General features: G+C 34.4%; 1 protein-coding gene across 2 annotated transcripts in view; it reads left to right on the top strand.

The window, feature by feature from the left end:
- LOC108913625 (forkhead box protein L2-like) overlaps positions 1 to 23,486 on the top strand; it is a 65,625-nt gene extending 42,139 nt beyond the window's left edge. For both annotated transcript variants that reach the window (XM_018719195.1, XM_018719196.1), the window contains exon 3: positions 22,328 to 23,486. In XM_018719195.1, the coding sequence (XP_018574711.1) occupies positions 22,328 to 23,187 (860 nt within the window). In that variant the 3' untranslated portion in view covers positions 23,188 to 23,486. The remainder of the gene's footprint in view (positions 1 to 22,327) is intronic.
- Positions 23,487 to 24,632: the final 1,146 nt, after the last annotated feature.

Below are 24,632 nucleotides of genomic sequence, written 5' to 3' on the forward strand. Positions count from 1 at the left end.
TTGATATAAATCAATTCTTTTCTAAATATGAGAGTATAGCGCTGCTCATAATTTTGATATTCGAGCAATTTTTTAAGTGCCAGGAGTTAATTTCTAATCCTTCGGCCGTTTGTTCGGTTGTTTGGTAATACCGTATCTACGTAGTAGGTATGACCAAATTTTCCGAGAATTTTCCTTGGAAACATTTCCCACACGAATAGTTTTCCCAATACTGATACCGATATTTTTCGACGAGAGGGGAACAACGGCGTCGATACACACACGGAGAGTTTCGAGATAATTGCCGTGTATGTCGAGAGGTTATCTCCTTAATAGCCGACATGCGACTCCCGAACGAGGACAGGCGGGTGGAGACAGGGGGGCGGTTAACAGGCCTATATTCGCAGGGTACACACGGCGTTTTTTTTAAATGGCATATCCCTTATCTGTATCGTTTATACAGATTGCCCGATTGGCGTTAAATTTGACGTACAGTGGTAGATGGAGATAGTAAATACCAAGGCCGCAAAAAGGTGCAGGTTATCTACAAACTGCTGATCCTTTTCGCACCACTTCCACCCATAAACTGATGAGTGACGTCATTGGTACTATAAGATCCGGTACTTTTGAGTCTCGGTTAAAGCTTAACTAATCAGGCGATTGTACTATGATTATCATTTATAAAATAAATAAGTATATGGTATATGTACAGTCTAATCGCCTGATCAGTTGATCAAGCTTTAACCGAGACTCAAAGTATCAGGCCAAAGTCGAATAACGTCAACGTCAATCACTGTTGGCTAATAAATTTACTAAATTTCAGTTTTAATCTGTACTTTTGGAGTTTCCCTGTGTCGTGTACCATAGGAGTTGTTTTCTTAAGTTTTTTTACTGTTAGATTGTTCTTTAAGTACTGTTGATCTCGCAAACTTTTATCTAAATCTGCGTCAAGTTACAATTCTGGAGGCCCAATTTGTAGTGTGGATACTTGTAAAAGTGACGTAAAGCGGGAAGAAGAAACTGGCTAATCTGTTAGTTTTCGTAGGGTTTCAAAAGATCCTCAGTTAAAAAACCGTGGATTGAATGGCACTATAGAAAGTACAGTGTGTCTCCGGATGGGATACCGCAATCTTGGAAACTTTTTTATTGTTGATTTTTCGAGAGAAATAGTTATTCTTGACAAAAGGTTTAGCTTATCTTGGGAATCCATAGGCAGTAATCGTATAAGTAATAAAACATACAGGGCGTCCAAAAAATTTCAAATTGAATGAATCATCCTGTATTTTATTTTAAAAACTGAAAATACACTTTATGTTCTTTCATCTTTATAAAGCATTCCCTATAGCTGAAATAATTCATTTCTAAGATATTTGCCATTTATTAACAAAAATAGAGTTTTTAAAAAATTCATATTATAAGTTGGTTAATATTATAGGAATTTCGTCTTAACAACGGATATTTTGTAATGTTTATAACAATTTTGCCCACAGACAACTTTTATAATAGGAATTTTTTAAGAACTTTCTTTTTGTTATTAAATAGTAAATATCTCAGAAATTAATGATTTTAGCTATAGGGAATGCTTTATAAAAATGAAAGAACATAAAGTGTATTTTTAATTAAAAAAAAATGAGAAAATTATGAGTTTTGGCTCGCCCTATATTCAACTGTTGCAATAATAAAGAAATAACACTTTCTCGTAAAACGTTACCAATATCAAAAAGTTATGCCTGCAAAAAATTATTGTTAAGTTGTTCTGTTTAGGGTATACAGGACGCTGAAATGGAAATGATTCTCGTATACAATTGACCATAACCTTTGAAATACCCTGTATAACATAATTAAACCCTATATTGGAAGCATGGGAGAGATGAGCTTAATTTAAATGTGAAATAATATATAGGATGTCCCATTTAAAAAATACCATGATTGGTTCACTCTGGTAATATGTAACACCCTGTATATACGAAAATAATTTAAAAATGTGCAGTTTTAAGTTGGCTACAATTTTTGTAAATAACTTTTATTGACATCTTCTGTAATAAAGGAGATATCGTACTTCGACGCACTAATTTAAAATGTTCAGTCATTGATTTTAGCAGCATTTAGACATTTTATGAGCAACTTACTGTGGTCTGTTTGTTATAGCTGTTTAACATTGACAATTTATTGATCAATTAATTGATGTAGTCGCTTCATCAAGAAATTGGACACCAAATATGCTGTCAAATAACTTCATGAATTTATTCATCAAGTTCTTGACGAATTAGAGCATGTTCTAATTTTCGTCAAATTCTTCGTGAAGTTCAGAAGTACCAACCCAACAGATTTCCAACCTCAGATCAGTAATGAGGTTATGTTATTGGAATATGTAAATAATTGTGTGGCGTCGTACTAGTTTTGCATTGTTTTTACTGATTTGTTACTTACAAAAACTAATATTTATATAATATGTGTCAGAATACAATTATGAGTGGAAAGGTGACATTTTTGAAATTTATTTGCTTCTTTGATTCATTGGTAGAACTGATTCATACGTCAAAAACTTGACAAAGTCTGTAGCAGTGTAAAACCACACTGTTTACCAATAAATTCGTGAATTAATTTATGAAGAACTTCGTCAATTTATTCATGAATAAATTGTCAATGTAAAACTGCTAATATAGACTCTTTTAGTGTGACGTCACATATATAGGGTGTTTGTAAATAAATGCGAAATATTTCGGGGGTGGTTGCTGAAGTTATTTTGTGAAAAAAGTTCATATAAACGTAGTTAGAAATATGCTTCGTTTCCGAGATACAGAGTGTTTAAATTTTAATTTTTTATTTATTTTTGTTAATTATTATTTCAGAGTTTTAAAGATATTGACTGGAAATTTGAAAAACGGTTTGGAGGGATAAATGTGAATTTTTTGGGGTGATCCGAATATTTCTACTTGCACCAGTGGCGTTCGTGCGAGAATACCACAACCTTTTTTTAATAAAAAAAATCGTACGCCATTAACTTTTCCCATTATGATATTTTTTTAGAAATCCGCCACCAATTTTGAATGAAACTGGTCTCTTAATTTTTTTTTTCGTAGGATGCACCGTTTTTTTGAGGAAAAAAATAAAATATATTTTACTGCTATTTTTAATTTCTATTGATACATTATCTAGTAGGTTGCTGTCAATATTTCTAAATAAAATACAACCATCAGATGTTGAGTCAATATTTTTAAAATTTTTTGACAGAATTATCTAATAAAAATAAATAAAAAATTAAAATTTAAACACTCTGTATCTCGGAAATGACGCATATTTGGACCTATGTCTATATGAACTTTTTTTCGCAAAATAACTTCGGCAAAAAATAAAAATAAAAATAAAATATTTTGCACTTATTTACAGACTATATATACAGGGTGTTCCTAAATAAGTGTCGTAACGGAAAACTGTAAATTCCTCTTGAAAAGAGAAACATATTTTTCCTCTTCCATTTTTCTCTCTGGGCTTTCGTTTTCGAGATACACGGTGTCAAAAATTTTTTTCAGATTTTTGCCAATATCTTAGGAACCGTTTGAATTACAGGACTGAGCTTTTGTACATACATTACCACTATTAATAGCTACTTGTAGCAAATATTGTTAAATTTCGTTAAAATTGTTAATTATTACTACCTATCTTTTGAATCACAAAAGATTTTCGAAACGTTAGCAAAATGTTTGTTTTTCTTCATAAAAAGTCATTTTTCTTGAAAACGGTTGACTTTAGGGCAATGAACCAAGAGAACTCTTTTTGTGTAAACATCACTGGCGCTTCAGAATTTGCTGTCACATGTCAATTTTTCCAGTGGCGTAAAAGTTAGTGGGGGGGGGAAGCCTGACGATACCTTAAAATCTCCACCACTGGCAGGTTCAATGAATTCGAAAAAAGTGCGAAAAAGTAGCTATTAATAGTGGTAATGCGTGTACAAAAACTCAGTCCTGTAATTCAAACGGTTCCAAAGATATTGGCAAAAAATTTTAAAAAAATTAAAATTTTGACACCGTGTATCTCGAAAACGAAAACCCGGAGAGAAAAATGGAAGAGGAAACGAATGTTTCTTTTTTCAAGAGGAATTTACAGTTTTCCGTTGCGACACTTATTTAGGAACACCCTGTATATACTATAAAAATGAACAACTTTAAATTAATTTATTTTTACAAGGATTTGGAAGTAATATTTAAGAACACCTAATACGTGTTTGGTAAAATAGATACAGTAATGTACTTAAAACTTACAAAAAACGATATAAAAGAATATTCCTAAATTTAAATGAAGTAAAAATTTAACATTAGCCGTATTATTCCTAATGCTCATGCTCGGAAAGAATAGCCTCATACGCAGGTGAGATCTTGTTGAAATGTTATCGCTGTCATCGTTACTGTATTTTAGCTTGTTTTGTTTAATATTGGCATTTTCTAGTTCTAAGTATTTTTTATTGTTTTTCTTGGTATTGTAGTGTGTCAGTGTGTTTATCGAGTGTTTTTGTCTTCGAGTGGTTTATTATAGACGTATGTAGTCTTAATCATAACCAAACTTTTCTTGAATGATATCCTACGAGGCTACTTCGCTTACATGAAATTATCTTTAATGCGCATGCTCAGTAACATTGATATAATTTTAATTCATTAATTACCATAAAAGTCAATATTGTTCTACAAATTCTATAATTCTATTAGTTTGTCACTAAGGGTTTGAAACTTCTTAAATATCTCTAATATTGGCCGAATATCGCGATATTTAAGGTCATGACAAAGAAGCCATGTTTTAACACTTATGTCCAAAGTAACGAGCGATCAAATAAAAACGTGGTCGAAGTTGGCTCTGACACATTGGACGTAGGGAGTAGCTTATAGCGACCAACTTAACCTCATTTCTCAACGAGCTGTATAGCAGCTGCCAGTTTCAATAACGTTAATGACTATATAACTTTATTTTAAAGAATAATCGTGATAACAATAACAAACGATTAAAGGAGCTGCGGAAAGTGTCCCCCCTCCTTGTTATAACAATAAATTAAAGCAGCTGCTGAAAGTGTCCCCCTCCTTGTTCCAAGCACTTTTCACACCTGTTCTTCAAAGAATTAAAGACATTTTCTAAGATGCTCGGGGTATTGTTAATTTCACGAATCTTGTCTATAAGTCGAGTCTGCAAATGGTTTAAATCAGGAATAGGCAGTTCAAAAATATTGTTTTTAAGGTAAGGCCACAAAAAGAAATCACACGGCGTAATATCACATGACCTCGGTGGAAATTCATGTTCAGCATTGAGACTTATTAGTCGATTTTGGAAAACTTCCCTCAACATATTCATCGTCTCGCCTGCCGTTTGTGCCCTTGCGCCATCTTGTTGAAAGTAAAAGTTTGTAATTGCGTTTTCTTCCAGCTGGTTAACAAAAGGAGCGATAATTTCTTCTCTATACCTTTGCGCAGTAAGAGTATTAAAAAAAATAGGTCTATAAATCCTCCTTCGATTGAGAGCACACCAAACTCCAATTTTTTGAGCGTGTAGAGGGCCCTCGACAAAAAAGTTATCTGGTTTTTCAGAAGACCACATTCTCATATTCTGTGAGTTTACGTAACCACTTAAATGAAACCAGGCTTCATCAGAAAAAAAGGGGATATTATGAAGTTCACCGTAGTTGTTTAAAAACCATTCACAAAATACAGCCCGTCGCGGAAAATCAACTTCATGAATTCTTGCTGACAAGTTAAAAGATAGGAGAACAAACGCAAATCTTTTTTTAACACTGTGTGGCAGGTACCGACTGATACTCCCACCATTTGTGATGTGTGAAAGAAGTTCTTGGCGCATTTTCTATTATTTGTTGGACATTTTCTTTTAATTCTTCAGTCCGCTTTTTAGGTCGGCCGCTTCCTTCTTTTCTTGTTACACTGCCCGTTTCACGAAAAACATTAACACAACGCTGAACTGCACTTTGAAAAATTTTGTACTCAACAACGCCGGGAAATTGATTTTGAAATTCTATGAAACGTGCCTCAATAGAATACTTCCATATTCCATCAATCTTGCGTCCATTTCTAAAATAGGACTCTATGATAAACACTTTTTGTTCTTGAGAAAACACCATTTTAAACGCTTTTTAAAACGAAAATATTCAAATTGATAGCGGCGATATAGCGCTTTGACAGATGACGTTTAAGTTCGTTTGCTATACGCTACGCCCTACGTCCAAATTTTCAGAACCAACTTGACCACGTTTTTATTTGGACGCTCGTTACATAAAGACGAAAATCGACCTAGTAAAAATATTGAGAAATTCTTCATGGTAATGTGCACTGTGGCGTTGCCTATTATTTGGTGTATGTGACGTCACTACTAAAAAGGTCTATTGAGGTACTGAATTTTTAACGATAATAAATTAGCACACATTTTCGGTACATTTTTAAATCTTCACCAAATCGCATTTCGTCGAACTTCGAACCGTAGGCCGTCGCAGCGGCCGTAAACAGCGCCGCTCCCGTGAGGGTATCGGGTGTCCGTGCCGGGGGCGGCACGCCGGATGGGCTCTTCCCCCGTAATTAGCGGGGCCGGCTCCATTTCACATGTCAGCGCCCGGCGGCGGGTAATTTTATACGTGGCACAGCCAGAGGACGAGATCGGGGTTAATTTCGATCATCGGGGCCATGCCCAATTAATGAGGGGGGTCGCGGGGGAGGAAGCGACCTTTAGGCCCCCCGATTCCGGATGTCTTATTCCTTAATGATCACTTGTAACTGAATATATTTGTTTTTTTTAACGCGTCGTTGCGAATACTCGAAAACAGGGAGTATTCTTGGGAAAAGGATTAAAGGAGGGGTGGGATCTAGACAGTTAACATCTCTGACGTCACTAGGAGGTCCTCAGGCTGTTTCTGAAACTACCTCAGTTGAAAGAGCTTTCCATAATCTGTTTTAAATAGATTTAAAATGTTTATTTAAACACTAACTCCGTTTATATGACATAATTCTAAGTTATCTTAAAGTTTCCGGCAACTTCTGTTTTTTTGGAAAACCTAATTGGTCAATTAAAAAATTATCTTTCCCGGTACCCGCAAGAAGTTGAAATAAGTTTAACTTTTCAGCTTCTGTTATTGTCTGCATCTTTTCCATATTTTTGCGTCTTTGTTTATCCCAAAGAATAAAAAATACAGAAAATCATAATTGTCCTTTGAATGTCCTGTTAGGTTTAGGATTTCTGGGATAACAATGCTTCTTCGCCCGATGAAAGCTCCGAATTTAATTTAAAATATTTTTTATGCAGCCAACAGTTTTTAAGATATTAAGCGGTTTCCTTTAAAATAGAACACCTGGTATAAATTACTTATCAGTGAAACACGTCTTACTTTCTCCCATCGCATCGCCAATAAAAAAACAAGTCAGGTTCAAAGACATTGTAGTAAAGGAAAAAGTATAATGAAAAGGAATTTTTGTAAACAGCATCTTGGAATACTGTTATGGTAAAATATTGAACATTATTATTTGAAATTACACACAGCAAAAAATTATCGGAGCAGAAAAATTTCCAAATTTGTTTAATGATTTTTGAAAGGCTCTAACTTCGTAAATAATGGATATATCGAGAAAAAAAGAAGCATCTCGAACCTTGAATATTCTAGTTTTGAAATCTTTAGATGAAAAACTTTTTTATGAATGATTCTCAGTGCAATCAAAAGACAGTGCAGGGCAATATTTTACAATTTCTTTATTTTTTCAAAACTGCCCATGGTCAGAAAATTTTTTTCTGGCTTAATCAATACTAGTCATCATAAGAAATAGCGCGACAAAAAAATGTTGCAATTTTTTTTCTGTCTGAGACTTGGAAAAATTTTGTTCAGCTAAGCCGTTGCATGGACCAGATAGCTTATTTATTCAGCTTCAATTTCATTTTTTTTATTTTCGATACGACCATTTCTCATCAAAATATCGGATTTTTAACGGAAAGTATCCTTTTGTCTTCAATCATCGATATCTCGACAAATGATCGTACAGAGAGTTGAAGGGCAATTTCAAAAACTGGAATAAATTTCCTATAACATACTGCCGCAACTTTTCGGATTTTTTTTTTTTATCTTTTACACGAATTTTAAAAAACAGGAAAAAAAGGGTAATTTAAGGTTTTTTAGAAAATTGACGGCTAAATTAGAAATATTCAAGAAATGACTAATGTTAAGCATGATTTTTCCAGTTCGATATACTCAGAACAACCCTGTGAAGTTTCATCTAGCGATCTAGCGAACCATTTCTTTATTTCAGTCAAACTTTTGAAAAAAATTAAAAGGTCACGTTTTTTAAGCTTAAACACTTCATCATAATCATGATTAAAATGGGAAAAAAATATATTTTTTTGAGGTTTTCTTACATTTTTACCGCAAAAAACGTTTAAATTGATGAAAAAAAAATCGAATAATTTTCAAAATTTTTTAATTTTTTTTTGTTTTTTTTGGAAAACCTTGCAGATATTGAAGAAAACAAAATCCAATTGTTTCCAGCACGATTCGACTTATCCGTCATATGCTTCTGTTCATGTGAATGAATGAATGTGAGAAAAAAAAATCGCTAAATTTTTTTGTCGCACTATTTCTTAGAATCGCATGATAACCGTAACTCCAAAAAAATTTCGACTGAAAGATCTAAAAACCAGAATCTTAGAGCTTCAAGATGTTTTTTTTTAATTCCCGATACGGCCATTTTTCATCTAAATAGTGTCAAAAATCACGGAAAAATTTCGGAAATTGTTTTGACCCTTTAATTTTTTGTATTAGTTTATTAATGATGATTAAAATGAATTTTTTTTTTGCTTTATTTTTCTCAAAATTTTGACAAAAAAATCAATTTTGAAGAAAATTTTTCAAAATTTTTTTGCGTAATCTTTTTTACAATTTCACATTGAATATTTCAAGTCCAAATGTCGAAATTTAAAAAAAAATATTAATTTTGAAAAAATTTTTTTTTATTTCAAAATACATATTCAGAAAATTATATTGAATCATTTTCTGTTCAGTTCTGATGCGATTTTTCATCGCATGCCGTATTTTGTCGAGTGAAAATTAATTGCATTAATTTAAGTTGACGCCCCCAACTGAATCTTCATGCATTTTTTTATATGCATCGCATGTACGATTTGTAGATCCTTTTTTTCGAAAGTTCTCAAGCTTTTAAAAAAAACAGTTTTTTTTCAAAACTACCAATTATTTTCATTATAAAAACAATAATCTTAAATTTTATTAACAATTTCGATTTCGAACAATTTTTCGATATTTGATAAGAATTCAAATAAGTATAAGTATTTTGAAAAATTCAAAATTTCGAAAAAAAAATCAAAATTTTCAAAAAAATGTTGCGTCAAGTGAAATTGTGAAAAAAATAACGCAAGCAAAATATGAAAATTTTAATTTTTTATTTCAAAATTTTGATTTTTTTTGTTTCGATATTTGAGTATTTAACGCGAAATTGAGAAAAATGACGCAAAAAATTTCTTTTGCATCTTAATCATGATTAATTTAAATGTTTAAGGAACAATAAACCTGCTCCCTTAATTTTTTCTAAAGCTGACGATTCAGCAGAGGAAAACAGTTCTACCCATTGATTTCAAAATTGACAGGCTTCATGCACACGTATTGAGCGAGCTAAAAAAAAACCTGCAAACATTGGTACTTTCGCAATATTCGCAAAGTAGTAGTCGATTTTCCAAAACAACAGAAAAAGACTATCGTACTATTTCAAATTAATATTGAGTGTAAAACTTTTTTTTCCCAAATGGCCCTTGAAGAGTATCGATTCAAGTTTCCAAAATCCACCATCATCCCAAATCCACGACCCTGTCATTGATTAAGCCAGAAAAAAATGTTCAGAGCCCATGTACAGTTTTGAAGAGAAAAAAGAAAATTTTTAATTTTTGCCTTGCATTACCTATTTCTTTTGATTGCTCCAAAATTTTCATCTCAAGATTTCAAAACTAGAATCCTCAAGGTTCAAGATGCTTCTTTTTTTCTCTCGATACGACCATTATTCCCGTAATTAGTCTTTCAAAAATCACTAAAAAAATTTGTAAATTTTTCTACTTTAATTTTTTGCAGTGTAGATATATCGGGACTGGAACATATTTCCCTTAATTTACATATGTGGAAAAGTAATAAAAACAGTTATTTTATTAATGGAAATCCCATTCCGTGTCATAAAAACCGAGAAATCCCAAATGGAAACAATGTATGTCTTACAGCGGAGGGTGGCCTTTGCCAAACGGAGCCCGAGCACGTAGCAAGCGCCCTCGAGGCCCCGGCGTGCTCTCAGGCGATGATGTGCACCGTCCAAGGCGACTCCTGGGCCACGGACGTGGTCAAAAGCGCTGTGCGAGCCGCCCACGTACCGCCGTCAACAGGAGGCAGGGACGCACCGTCGGGGTTAACAACCGAATTGAATTGACGTTGAAAAATCAGCAGATACGCGAAAATGATGTAGCAAATTGGTCTGGATCAGGCAAATCTTTAAATTTTGTTAAAATTCTAGGTGTTTAAATCGTTTCCCTTGTAGCTTCCGATTCAAGTGATCTGCCTACTCTGGTGTCACTTAAAAATTAAATTAATGAAATGGAAAGCCTCGACTACTCTAACGAGCTCTAACCATTACGAAGTGTTTTTTCTTTTTGCGATTATTTCCGTTTCCAATACGAGACCACTATGACAAATCAGTTTTTTAAACGTGTCATATTTTAGTAAACACAAATCACTACATTTATCACAAAAAAAAATCAGAATATACCCAGAATAAACTGTCAAACCAAAAGCAGCTTTCGACTTAAGTGATCTGCTTTAGGATCACTTACGGGAAAACAGTTCAATTACATGGAATGGAAAGCGTCTACTACTTTTAATCTCAATTTATGTGACGGTAAAGATTTTTTATTGATATATTCTTTTAAATTTGCCACAATTTAGTTGTCATATTCCATATTGAATGCATCAAGAAAACAGAAATATATTCATGGCAATTCAATTAGATGGAAAGTGTTTACTTCTTTTAACCTTAATTTATTTGTTGATGAGGCGACTATTTATATGTATTGTGACCAATTGTTGCTGAAGTGTTGTGACATATTTAGTTTCCCTTAAACTTTTCACAATTTGGTTGTGAGAACATGCTATTGCAATCAGGGCACAAGACGAAGAACTTATTTTGAATACAATTGAAGATGACCCACATATTAGTACTAGAATTATGTCTCGACAAACTGGAATATCGCACACTTCTATGCACCAAGTGATCAGACGTAATCTACTACACCCATATCATATCCAAAAAGTGCAAGAATTATTACCGAATGATTTTGTTTTACGAGCGAATTTCTGTCAGTTTATTTTACATCAAGGCATTAATTTTCAAAAGAGAATTCTCTTTACTGATCACCCATAGAGGTATTACAAATTTACATAACTATCATGGGTATTCCGATGTAAACCCTCATTCAGTAACTCCTCCACATTTCCAACACGAGTTTAAAACAAATGTCTGGATCGGTGTTATTGATCGATATTTAATTGATCCAGTTATTTTACCGAATCGACTAAATGGCGAAACTTATTTAGAATTTCTCTAAAACACTTGCCCGGATTTACTTGATGAGGTGCCACTACAACTCAGACTGGAACATTGGTTTTATGCATGATGGAGCACCCCCTCATTTTAGTAATATTGTTAGAAACTTTTTAAAACATTACTTCCAAATAAATGGATTGGAAGAGAAAATAATTGCACAAAAGTTTCGCCTCCACGATAAACAGACCTCAACAAATATGAATTCTTTCTTTGGGGAACATTAAAAGAATTTGTGTATTCCTCGCCAGTTGCATCTCGAGCAGAATTGTGGAATCGCATTACAGATAAATGAACGTTCATTAAAAACAATCAGCAGTTATTGGATAGAGTAAACTTCAATTTTCGACGAAGAATAAATTTCTACCCGAAAGAAAACGGTGATAATTTTGAACAATCTCTATAACTTATCAGTGCAAATTGTATGTTATTTCTGATGTTTAAGTTATTTGTTTTTCTATTAAATTATTCTTATTCAACTTTCTTTTTCCTGATCGTCAAGTTTGACGTTTAAATTCATAGCCAACTTTTGTATTTTCGATGTTAAATTTACTCGCGTTTTTGTTGAAAACAACAAAGTTTCTTGAAAACTAACAAGAGTGGGAAAAGTTTTAGAATTAAATTTCCCATAAAATAAAGTAATAATTTTTTAAGTCCGACGAAGGGATAAAAAATTCTGCCACATTTTAATAGTGCATCATCCCTTTAGACTGATCGAAATAACTCATTTAGAGGGGAAAAAAAAGAAAATTGTTATCTGTACTTTTATAAGGGGAAATGGTAAAGAGGCTTATAATAAACGAAAAATAAATAAATACATCAGCATAGCAGAGGGTTAATTTGGGGGGTTGAAAATTTCTGAATAATTGTATCATTGGGATTTCTGGCGAAAGTTGATGTCAAACAAAAAAGTATCTCATACAAAACTTGTAGTTCATACAAAAATCTATAACTTTCGTATAGGTCACTTTTTAAGATAACCTCACAATGTCCGAGAAAAATGCGAAAACCAGGTTTTTTTCTTATTTCCGTTTTTTTATTTCTCATTTCCGCAAAAATAAATTAATTTTGACGAAACTTAGTGAAAGTATACCTTTCTGTGTCTTAAATAACCACACATTTTTTTAGATAAAAAATAAAGAAGTTTCCGAGATATTCATTTTTTCCGATCTGAAACACTTTTTTTTTCAAAGAAAATTTCTACTTAGACAAAATCATCGTACAGAGTTCTGCAGGTGCTCATTTTCTGTGATCATCTGTAATCACAGTTCAAAAACATGCTCAAAAATGCAAAAATAATGATAATTTGTTTAAATTAAAAAAAATACGGAAAAAATACAAAAAAAAACTGTTTTTTGACTGAAAACTTTATTTTTGTACAGTATTACTACAAACATAAGTCGAATAGTGAATAAATAAAATAAATAATAATCTTTTTTCTGTAGGATCGATTAGTGTACTTATTTTTTTTAAATTTTGATGAATTCATAGATATACAGTGTGTCCAAGATAAGGATGGGATAGCATTAGGATCTAGGAAACGGTAAGANTTTTTCCTGATCGTCAAGTTTGACGTTTAAATTCATAGCCAACTTTTGTATTTTCGATGTTAAATTTACTCGCGTTTTTGTTGAAAACAACAAAGTTTCTTGAAAACTAACAAGAGTAAGAAAAGTTTTAGAATTAAATTTCCCATCAAATAAAGTAATAATTTTTTAAGTCCGACGAAGGGATAAAAAATTCTGCCACATTTTAATGGTGCATCATCCCTTGACTGATCGAAATAACTCATTTAGAGGGGAAAAAAAGAAAATTGTTATCTGTACTTTTATAAGTGGAAATGGTAAAGAGGCTTATAATAAACGAAAAAAAAAATAAATACATCAGCATAGCAGAGGGTTAATTTGGGGGGTTGAAAATTTCTGAATAATTGTATCATTGGGATTTCTGGCGAAAGTTGACGTCAGACAAAAAAGTATCTCATACAAAACTTGTAGATCATGCAAAAATTTACAACTTTCGTATAGGTCACTTTTTAAGATAACCTCACAATTTCCGAGAAAATTGGGAAAACCAGGTTTTTTTCTTATTTCCGTTTTTTTATTTCTCATTTCCGCAAAAATAATTTAATTTTGACGAAACTTAGTGAAAGTATACCTTTCTTTGTCTTAAATAACCACACATTTTTTTAGATAAAAAAATAAAGAAGTTTCCGAGATATTCATTTTTTCCGATCTGAAACACTTTTTTTTCAAAGAAAATTTCTACTTGGAAAAATCATTGTACAGAGTTCTGCAGGTGATCATTTTCTGTGATCATCTGTAATCACAGTTCAAAAACATGCTCAAAAATGCAAAAATAATAAAAAATGACTTGCAAATGAATGAATTTTTCAGTAATTATTGTTGATAATTTGTTTAAATTTAAAAAAATTCAAAAACTGATTACACCATTCAATTATACGGAAAAAATACAAAAAAAACTGTTTTTTGACTTAAAACTTTATTTTTGTACAGTATTACTATAAACATAAGTCGAATAGTGAATAAATAAAATAAATAATTATCTTTTTTCCGTAGGATCGATTAGTGTACTTATTTTTTTTAAATTTTGATGAATTCATAGATATACAGTGTGTCCAAGATAAGGATGGGATAGCATTAGGATCTAGGAAACAGTAAGAGATACGGGATGGCTCAGATTAGAAAAAAAGTTGTGTTTTTTATACCTAACAATATGCCGTTTAGAAAGTTTTAAAATTCCGGGTAGTTCCAGATATATCCGGAAAAACCCGAAATTTTTTCCGAAGAATTGAATTATTTCACCAAAAAGTATATGTCACAACGAAAAAAATGATCACCGGCAGAACTCTATACGATGATTTTTGTAAGTACAATTTTTCTTTGAAAAAAAAGTGTTTCAGATCGAAAAAAATGAATATCTCGGAAACTTCTTGATTTTTTTATCTAAAAAAAATTGTGGCTATTTAAGACACAGAAAAGTATACATTCACCAAGTTTCGTCAAAATTAAGTTATTTTTGCGGAAATGAGAAATAAAAATAAAAAATCAGAAAAAAACCTGTTTTTATCGGAAATTTTGAGGTTATCATAAAAAGTGACCTCTACAAAAGTTGTAGATTTTTGCATGATCTACAACTTTTGTAGTGGATACTTTTTTGTTTGACGTCAACTTTCGTCAGAAATCCCAATGATACAATTTTTCACAACTTTTTAACCCCCCAAATCAACCCTCCGCCACCCCTGCTCACGCATTTATTTTTTTTAGGTTTATTATAAGCCCTTTTACCATTTCCACTTATAAAAGTCCAGGTAACAATTTTTTTTTCTCCAAGTGTAATTTGGTTGGATCAACCCTATAAAATGCTTCAGTTGAACATTAATGCTCTTGATATACTCACATCGTGTATAGTTTTTCCGAAGTCAATTGAAGAACCTATAATTTTAAGGTATGCACCCGGCTCGGTCGCTACGCAGCAACTCGGCATTGAAATATTTGAAAAACTTGTTATATTTATTTAGCCATACCCATATATAGGTCTGGTCGAACTAAACGTGCAGATGGTAGAAATGTATACGACCAGTTGAAGAATGCGAGCGCGGCCAAAGGAAAACAAGCACAGTTGTATTGGGCTTCTGGGCAATAAATCATAGCAGGCGACTAGTGGTTCATAAATTGCCCAGCAGTGCAGTGCAGTAGTGCGGAATTTGGTGTGAATCAGGCAATTTTAATTTATTATAAACACCTTCTATCAATCATTCATATTACAATTGCGAAAGGCAGAAATAAGAGGGACATTTTGTTTACTAATATTATCACAACATGGCATTTTGGAGGCCTTTTGAAACGGAACAAAAAAAAATTTACCATCAATATAATAAAATTGTTTTAGGACATAAATAATTAAAATATGTTGTTGACCAAATGAACATATAATAGAAATTTTCTACACATTATACAGGGTGTCCGGTAAGTACCTCCTAATCTCTCGGGAGTGTATAGGGGAGGTCAAAATAAAACTAGTCCTTCCTATAATTTTTTTTCCTAATGTGCCCCCTAACGGAGTTATGGGGGGTCAAAGGGGTACCTAGAAATTAACGTTTAGGGTTATAACTTTGAAACCACCGTGTATATTTTAANTTTTTTTTTCTCCAAGTGTAATTTGGTTGGATCAACCCTATAAAATGCTTCAATTGAACATTAATGCTCTTGATATACTCACATCGTGTATAGTTTTTCCGAGGTCAATTGAAGAACCTATAATTTTAAGGTATGCACCCGGCTCGGTCGCTAAGCAGCAACTCGGCATTGAAATATTTGAAAAACTTGTTATATTTATTTAGCCATACACATATATAGGTCTGGTCGAACTAAACGTGCAGATGGTAGAAATGTATACGACCAGTTGAAGAATTCGAGCGCGGCCAAAGGAAAACGAGCACAGTTGTATTGGGCTTCTGGGCAATAAATCATAGCAGGCGACTAGTGGTTCATAATTTGTCCAGCAGTGCAGTGCAGCAGTGCGGAATTTGGTGTGAATCAGGCAATTTTAATTTATTATAAACACCTATCAATCATTTATATTACAATTACGAAAGGCGGAAATAAGAAGGACATTTTGTTTACTAATATTATCACAACATGGCATTTTGGAGACCTTTTGAAACGAAACAAAACAAAATTTACCACAAATATAATAAAATTGTTTGAGGACATACAAAATTAAAATATGTNTAAACCAAAAACAGTTTTCGATTCAAGTGATCCGCCTTCTTTAAAGTCACTTAGAGGTAAATGAATATTTCAATAAATGGAAATCACCTAACTACATGCTTATAGTTTTAAATACGTCGCAAAAATCTAAGTCAAAAATGGGATATTTTTCAAAACATCCCGTGGCATTTGCCTGCTCCCTACCACTGGTGAAAACGTGTCCTCTACGGGCCATTACACTTCGCAGCCAACCGACGCAGTTCGACTTACTCGACGAGTTCAGTTTACACTAAATTACCTTTCGCATTAACATAAATACTAAATGTTATGCGTTGTTTGAAAAAACAAATCGTTTTTACGGTACATTTTCACGGAGCTGAGGGTGGAATTTCGACGGCACAGGCGTATCGGCCGCGTCGATAGTAAATAAGCTACAAAGAGTTTACGCGGATGGAGTTAAAAAGACCAGAACCGGTGGAGATTTGTGTACTCTTTTATATAATAAATATTTACAAATGTTGTGATCAATATTTACAAATTTAACGATTAGGATTGTAGAATCAATGCACTATTGTTTATTTCTTGAATATTTTCTATGAGATTGGAGGTCAGAGTTGGACTGGCCCAGTTCGTAATCGTCAAAATGCTTGAATTTCGCACTTCGTTCAATTTCGAGACAAAAAGTTTGGACTTTTACAAAATTAGGCAAATTTAACACGAGCTTTCTCACTGGAACTGTTAAATGCACCAAGTTAGTGTAAACCAGTTATGTTTATTGTAAAAATAAGTAGTAAAATATCGTCTCTGTTCAGAAATCAGATACTTACGACCTTTGAGTTTGCGAATTAGTGACCCCGCGACGACCCAAGTTTTAAATAACTTTATCAGTTCAATAATATAAGGAGAGAGATTATATTTTTTGTTTAATCATCATCATACCCCAATAAAAATATGAAAGTGGCGACTAACTCCTCTCTTCTTGTTATTACCAAATTCTACAAATAATATCGCATAAATGTTAAAAGTATTATTTAAAACAATATGCTTCAATTTGTGTAATATTTCATACAGGGTGGCCAAATGAAAACGAAACAGTCATTTTCAGGAACTGCGTCAAGATTGTAGAAAAACGCTCAGACCCGTCGATTTTAGATTCTTTGCTGGTATTTTTGACTCCGCCACTTTGACCCCCAAGCAAGGGTAAGCATCACCCCAAAATATTTAAATGGCATTGGGGGTTGAGTAATATTTCTTTTGAAAGCTCTTACAATTCTCTTTACAACAGACTTTAAATTTTATAATTCCGCCCAATACTTTGAAAAAAATTTACATTTTAAAATTTAAATTATGTTTAGTTGCTTACTTACTACTTAGTTGATTAAATGTTCAAACTGATGACCGCCCGCTTCCATACAAGAATAAAGATTTTGTTCGAAACGTTCGCGCACATTCCGAAGCATTTCCGGAGTGATTCGACGGCATTCGTCGACGATTCTTTGACGCAAATCTTCCAGCGACGCTGGCTGTGTTTTATAGATTTTACTTTTTAGGTATCCCCACAAAAAGAAATCAAGGGGCGATAAATCCGGTGATCGTGGAGGCCACTCAATGCTGCCTCTTCTCCCAATCCAATTCCGTAGAAAACGTTGGTCCAAATACTGACGGACAATTAACGCATAATGCGGAGGAGCACCGTCCTGTTGAAAAATCAAATGATCTTCATCATACTCTGGAACATTTTCAATAATATCAGTCAAGGCAGGGTCAATAGCGTCTTCCAGTAATTGCAAATACATTTGGCCAGTCAAATTACCAGGTAGAAAAAAAGGACCCACCAGCCGGTCACCGAAAATTCCAGCCCATACATTTAATTTTTCCGGTTGCTGTGTATGCACCTCGTGAAAAACTCTTGGGTTTGAATCGGACCAATAGCGGCAATTGTGACGATTTACCGTCCCGTTCAAGAAAAAACTGCATTCATCAGAAAAACAGATGTTAAAAAGGAACTGTGGATCGTTCCCTGCTCGCTCACTCATTATTTCGCAAAATTGCAAACGGCGGTCATAATCATCCTCATGAAGTTCCTGGACTAAATGTATTTTGTATGGATGGAATTTATTCTTCTTCAAAATGGTTTGTATGCTAGTTCGATTGATCCCAGACACAGATGCCAGCTGCCTCGTACTTAATGTAGGATCAAGATGAACTTGTCCCAAAACTGCAACTTCACTAGCTTCATTAACTATAGGTTTTTCAATTTCTCGTTTTTTATTGGCTACGTTCCCTGTCTCTTGAAATTTTTTTACTAACTCTAGAACATACTTCCTCCTGACATGTCGATCTTGATGTTGTTCATTAAATAGCTGAGCTGTTCTATTCGCACATTTATTGTTCATAAAGTAAAGCGAAATGATATCTACCCTTTCCGCAATGGAATAAACCATAGTGTTTAATTTTCAAAAACACAATTAAATAAACTAACAACCAACGCTTCCAAATAATACTAGAAAATAATTTGGAATCCACTAATTTTACGTTCATTGTGTGTGTATAGCATTTATTTCTGTTTTTACAAATGTTTTTTTTTTACTAAAGTCATAACAAATCGCCAACAACCAATGTAACGCAAGAAATACTAAATTTATACCATTGGCGTACTTAACTCGAATGACTGACATTTTTACCGTTACTAATTGTTTGTACATAAGTTTCAACTTTAAAATCAAAATTCTTAATAAGTATTGGGCGGAATTATAAAATTTAAAGTATGTTGTAAAGAGAATTGTAAGAGCTTTCAAAAGAAATATTACTCAACCCCCGGATCTGAGGGGGTCGGAGCGTTTTTCTACAATCTTGACGCAGTTCCTGAAAATGGCTCTGTTTCGTTTTCATTTGGCCACCTTGTATAGCACGTTGCTTATACAGAATGTATATAAGAAGCAACATATTTAATACACACAAAAAAATTAATTTGAATGAAACATGAAAAAAATGACAAAAGAAGTCAATTGTGCGGTTTATTAGCCTTACCATATATAAAAAATTACAGTTTAGAAGAGAAAGGGGAACCTATATATGAACATTTCGAATTTTCAGCAAAGTTCTGAACATTTTTCGAGTCCGATCTCTCGTTTAAATATACCAAATTATTCATAGAGCAGCACTTGAGCGAGCCGAGCGTTTTCGTCGCCACAATATCTCAGAAATAATGCGCAACCGGCACTCAACGCCCGAACAATTCCGCTGATATTCTACAAGCCGTTAAGCCGCTGTTTTGAGAGATATTTGCAAATAGTGCTGCGATGGGCTTTTGAAGTCCGCCTGGATTTATAAATTGGCCAGGCGGCCCACTGAAGTGAAAGATTTACTCGGGAAGTAATTACCACCTCATTCCGTATAATTCTGATTTAGACGTCCTTTCCTTTACAAACGGCGTTTGTGTCCTTAATAGCGCTACATATATAACAGCGTTTTCAAACAGAACGCGAAACATATCTCACAAAAATGCTTCGCCTATTAATGAAGCATAACTCGCAAATTGGTCTCATTAAATAAATAGCATATTTTTTCCTTTATTTGTCAAACGAACTCAATGTTCTTCGATATAAACTTCACGCATCTCAATAGATCGAAAATAATAAAAAAAATCAAATTTTTGCAAAAACGAACAAAACCTTTCTATAAATATTGTTTTTGCTAGCACTTTTAGAGTTATTTTTATTTATTAAACTTTGTTGGAAGCTTTTTTTGTCTAAATATAATAATAATGCAAACATTATTCATTTTAAGAGATATTCTTTCTTTACAATTACAAAATTGTCAAAATACTTAGGGATGTCGAAATTCTGGGATTTTTAATGAGGATGACTTGACTAACGCATATCCACCACTGGTTGATGTCATTTTATACAAATTCAGTGAATTTGCACCTTTATTTAATTAAATCGTCAACTCGGCTTTCATCAATCTACATCAAATAGTTTTAGATATACAGGGTGTCTCATAATTAGCTGCGAACCCTGAACAGGCCGATTCTATGATCAAAACTAAGTAAAAAAGTTCATATGAACATGGGTCCGGAAATGCTTCCTAAGGGCACAGGGACCCATTGAAGAGGGAGGAATGGAAATCATTTTTTTGCAATATCTCTCAATCGCGTTGTGATAAATGAATGAAATTTGGTATACACAGCTAAATTTTGATGAGCAATTTGATGGACTAATCCATTTATTTCCACAAGGTCCATTGGGGTGGGTACGGGGGGGCCCTTGGTACTTTGCGTGTGTAACTTTTTCATCTTTGACTTTTTAACAAATTGGACAGCAAATTCCGTTTTCCCGAACTGTTTTACGTTAAAAAGGTACTCTTGTTTCAAATCGTTATCTTTAACGGTTTCTGAGAAAATCGCTCTTGAATTAATCCCACTTTGGTCAATTTCATAGTAATTTAAACAAAAAAAAATAATAATAATTTTCCTTTCCTCTCTTTTCCATTTAAAGGATTAATTTTTATTTAATTTAATTTTTTATTATTATTTTTTTATTAAAATTAGATTAAATTTAAACAAAAAAATTTTTTTTGTTTAAATTACTATGAAATTGACCAAAGTGGGATTAATTCAAGAGCGATTTTCTCAGAAACCGTTAAAGATAACGATTTGAAACAAGAGTACCTTTTTAACGTAAAACAGTTCGGGAAAACGGAATTTGCTGTCCAATTTGTTAAAAAGTCAAAGATGAAAAAGTTACACACGCAAAGTACCAAGGGCCCCCCCGTACCCACCCCAATGGACCTTGTGGAAATAAATGGATTAGTCCATCAAATTGCTCATCAAAATTTAGCTGTGTATACCAAATTTCATTCATTTATCACAACGCGATTGAGAGATATTGCAAAAAAATGATTTCCATTCCTCCCTCTTCAATGGGTCCCTGTGCCCTTAGGAAGCATTTCCGGACCCATGTTCATATGAACTTTTTTACTTAGTTTTGATCATAGAATCGGCCTGTTCAGGGTTGGCAGCTAATTATGAGACACCCTGTAGAGATATTCATTTTTCAAAAATTCAAACACCCCATTATTTGACAATGAAACAACTTTGGACTAAGGTACATTTGGCCCGATTATTATAATTAACTTTAAGATTGTTCATTTACATTTGTGGCCCTTCATTTAAATACAACCTGTATATGACTATATTACGTTCACTTTACATATTCCAACGAAGTAAACAATTTCACCGTAAGACAGGGGGCATTTAGGAAATATTTCATGTATAAAACTTGAAGGGTGTCTCTAAAGGGTCTGAACAAGTCTCCACCCAAAAGTCCAAACTGAAATACACGGTGGCACAAAAAAGTGTTGGCAGTTTAAATCCGTCTTATTGGTAACTTGTGGCGCCCTCTAGAAGATACAACGAAATCGTCTATAAATTCGAATTTGTCATCCCAAAAAACCTCCGGTTACAAAATTTCACGAAATTAGCTCGCAGTAGTCGAAAAATATTAAAGAAAATGTTATTTATTCTTTCAACTTTGACACCCTGTAGCTGTGTTATTATCAATTTTAGGCTTAAGGCAGGTTTAGTTAAATTGACTTATTTTGAGTCTAGTCTAGTGGAGCGTTGTACAAACTCATTAAAGACACCCTGTATATCAGAATATTGAAAAATAATAATGTAAATTAGTTTATATCAACCTATTTTAGATGTGTTCGCCACTTTATCAACCGAATCTGTACTAGACACCTTAAATTTATCCAAAACAACATAAAACCGCAATAAAATTAAGCCACGAATGATACGCACATAAGAAAACTGTTTTATGATGTGAAATCCGATTTTGTGTTTGGTGGGAATCCCTTTTGATCGGTTTCGAACAACAGTTTCCAGCCCCACGTGCTTATCAACAGTGCAATCGTTGTTTACTTCGTTGGAATATGAAAAGTGAACCTAGTTATTACAAGTTTTACATTGTTTCTAAAAATTATATTTCGTTTCAGCCATATCGCCAGTGTCGAGCTTCAACGCCATCTCCGGAGGCATAGCCAGCGCCCTCTCGGGGGCGGGCAACAGCAACACCTCCCACACCTCCGTGGAGTCGACGGACGAACCCGTCCGCGCTGCCAGCACCAAGTCCAGCCACTCGCCCCAGCCCCAGCCCTCGTCGTCCACGGCCTCCTCGACCACCAACAGCAGTCCCCCCAGCAGCCAGAGCAAGCCGCCCTACTCGTACGTGGCGCTCATCGCCATGGCCATACAGTCCTCGCACCTCAAGAGGGCCACCCTCTCGGAGATCTATCAGTACATCACCTCCAAATTCCCCTACTTCGAACGCAACAAGAAGGGCTGGCAGAACTCCATCCGGCACAACCTCAGCCTCAACGAGTGCTTCGTGAAGGTGCCGCGGGAGGGCGGCGGCGAACGCAAGGGCAACTACTGGACACTGGACCCCCAGTACGAGGACATGTTCGAGAACGGCAACTACAGAAGGAGGCGGCGGATGAAGCGGCCTTACCGTTCGGCGCAGCCTTATCCCAAGGCCTTCTTCGGAGATGCGCTGGGTCAGCACGGACTCCCCTTGGCGCGGAATATCTTCACCCCGCCAGCCTACCCGCCCCCGTACTCGCGCTACGAGACCGCTTGGCTGGGGCAGTCGCAACTGGCCGCTTCCTATTCGAGCTGCAACTCGGGGGCCTACGCTCAGCAGGGTTACCCGTCGCCCACGGCTTTCAGCCCTTGTGGGGTTAGACAGGAAGCCGCCGCTAGGTACCCCCCTTATTGGCCCCCCGACAGCGAGTACTCGCCCGGAGGACCGCACAACTCGCCCCCGGCAGCCGACCAGCTGCTGCTGCAATGGTGACTGCCGTGAGGAAGGGGGAAGGGGTCTCTTCCTCCAAGTGCTTCGTGTGAGCGGCAGCCATCTTCAGCGCGTCAGGTGCGGTGCCTGCGTGCTACGCCACTGTAACATATTTTATATAATACACTTGTGATTCACTCACCGACTAGCTCTGCTCTAGATGGTTGCGACAAACATGCCTAAGATGATAATTCATGTGTATTGTTCCCAAAAACACCCCGATATCTTGGGTTCCAAAAATGGCTCCATCTGTCGTGCTAACTCCCAACTGTGCCATTCAAATGGCTACATTAGGAAGCGACCTGCTATATTGCAGGTACTTGTTGCACGACTGCCACCCACAGAGGGCGAAGACAATGTTTTAATTACCAGTGTTCCAAGAAACAACTACTCCGAGGGCTATATGCCCCTACCGGCATTGAATTATACCCGCAACACCTAGTTCGTCGGTTGTCTCACCTATGGCACACTGATGAGGACTAATAAGTCCTAAACCGGTCTGTGTCTGGTGGGTTAAACTGACGAACGATCCTAGCTGTTGCACTAGGTGTTGCGGAGTAGTTGTTTCTCGCAACACTGACAATTAAAACATAGGTATGTTCCTATTTCGACTGTTTTAATCCTTAATTAACCAAATTCAATTATATCTGCACAACAGGTAACTTAGAAGCAGTAACTTATACAGAAAAATTTAAATATACATAGTATGCATGCATAGTAGTGCAAAATTTATTACTTATTAACATACCACTAAGAAAACAATATTCTTATTCATTCCAGAAATAACGGAAACCAATATCGTCGATTGTATTTGGTTTTGCAATAACGACAATTTCTTTTTCAATAAAGTCCAATTAATTTATTTTCTAGAACATGTTAGTTAAAAAAACTTACTACGCCGATGAAAAGAATAAAAAATCACATCAGAACGGTTCTTCAACATTTTTTTCACAGCAAAGTTTTAAAAAGTCCAATTTTTACTTTTTATAATAAAATTCAAATATTAAATTCTATCGGATATGCTTTCTAACAGTTTTTGAGATCCCTGTAGTCACAGTCAAACTTGGTTTGCCTTGTCTGTAATGTGTATATGTGTACAATGATTGTTTAAAAGTTGACTTGACACCAAGTGGGAAAATAAGATTTTAGGAAAAAAAATTATAATTTCTATTAATTTTTGTGTGTCTAAATATCGCAACCGAAAGATACCTAGTAGTCGATTTTTAATTTAGAAGTAAACGACATTATTTTAATCTGAAAATAATAAATGTTTTTTCAAAAAATATGGAAGATTTATTGATCAAATTATATAATAGATTTCGTTTATTTCGTTATTAAAAAAATTGGGAAAATGTCAGGTTTTTTTATTTTTTTTTACACTTGGAATTTTGCTAAAAGTTCTACATTTTTTCGGAAAATGTATTTTTTAATTTTAACTGTTTAATAAT

This window comes from Anoplophora glabripennis, unplaced genomic scaffold (genome assembly GCF_000390285.2).
Source record: "Anoplophora glabripennis isolate ALB-LARVAE unplaced genomic scaffold, Agla_2.0 scaffold914, whole genome shotgun sequence".
Taxonomy (NCBI): domain Eukaryota; kingdom Metazoa; phylum Arthropoda; class Insecta; order Coleoptera; family Cerambycidae; genus Anoplophora; species Anoplophora glabripennis.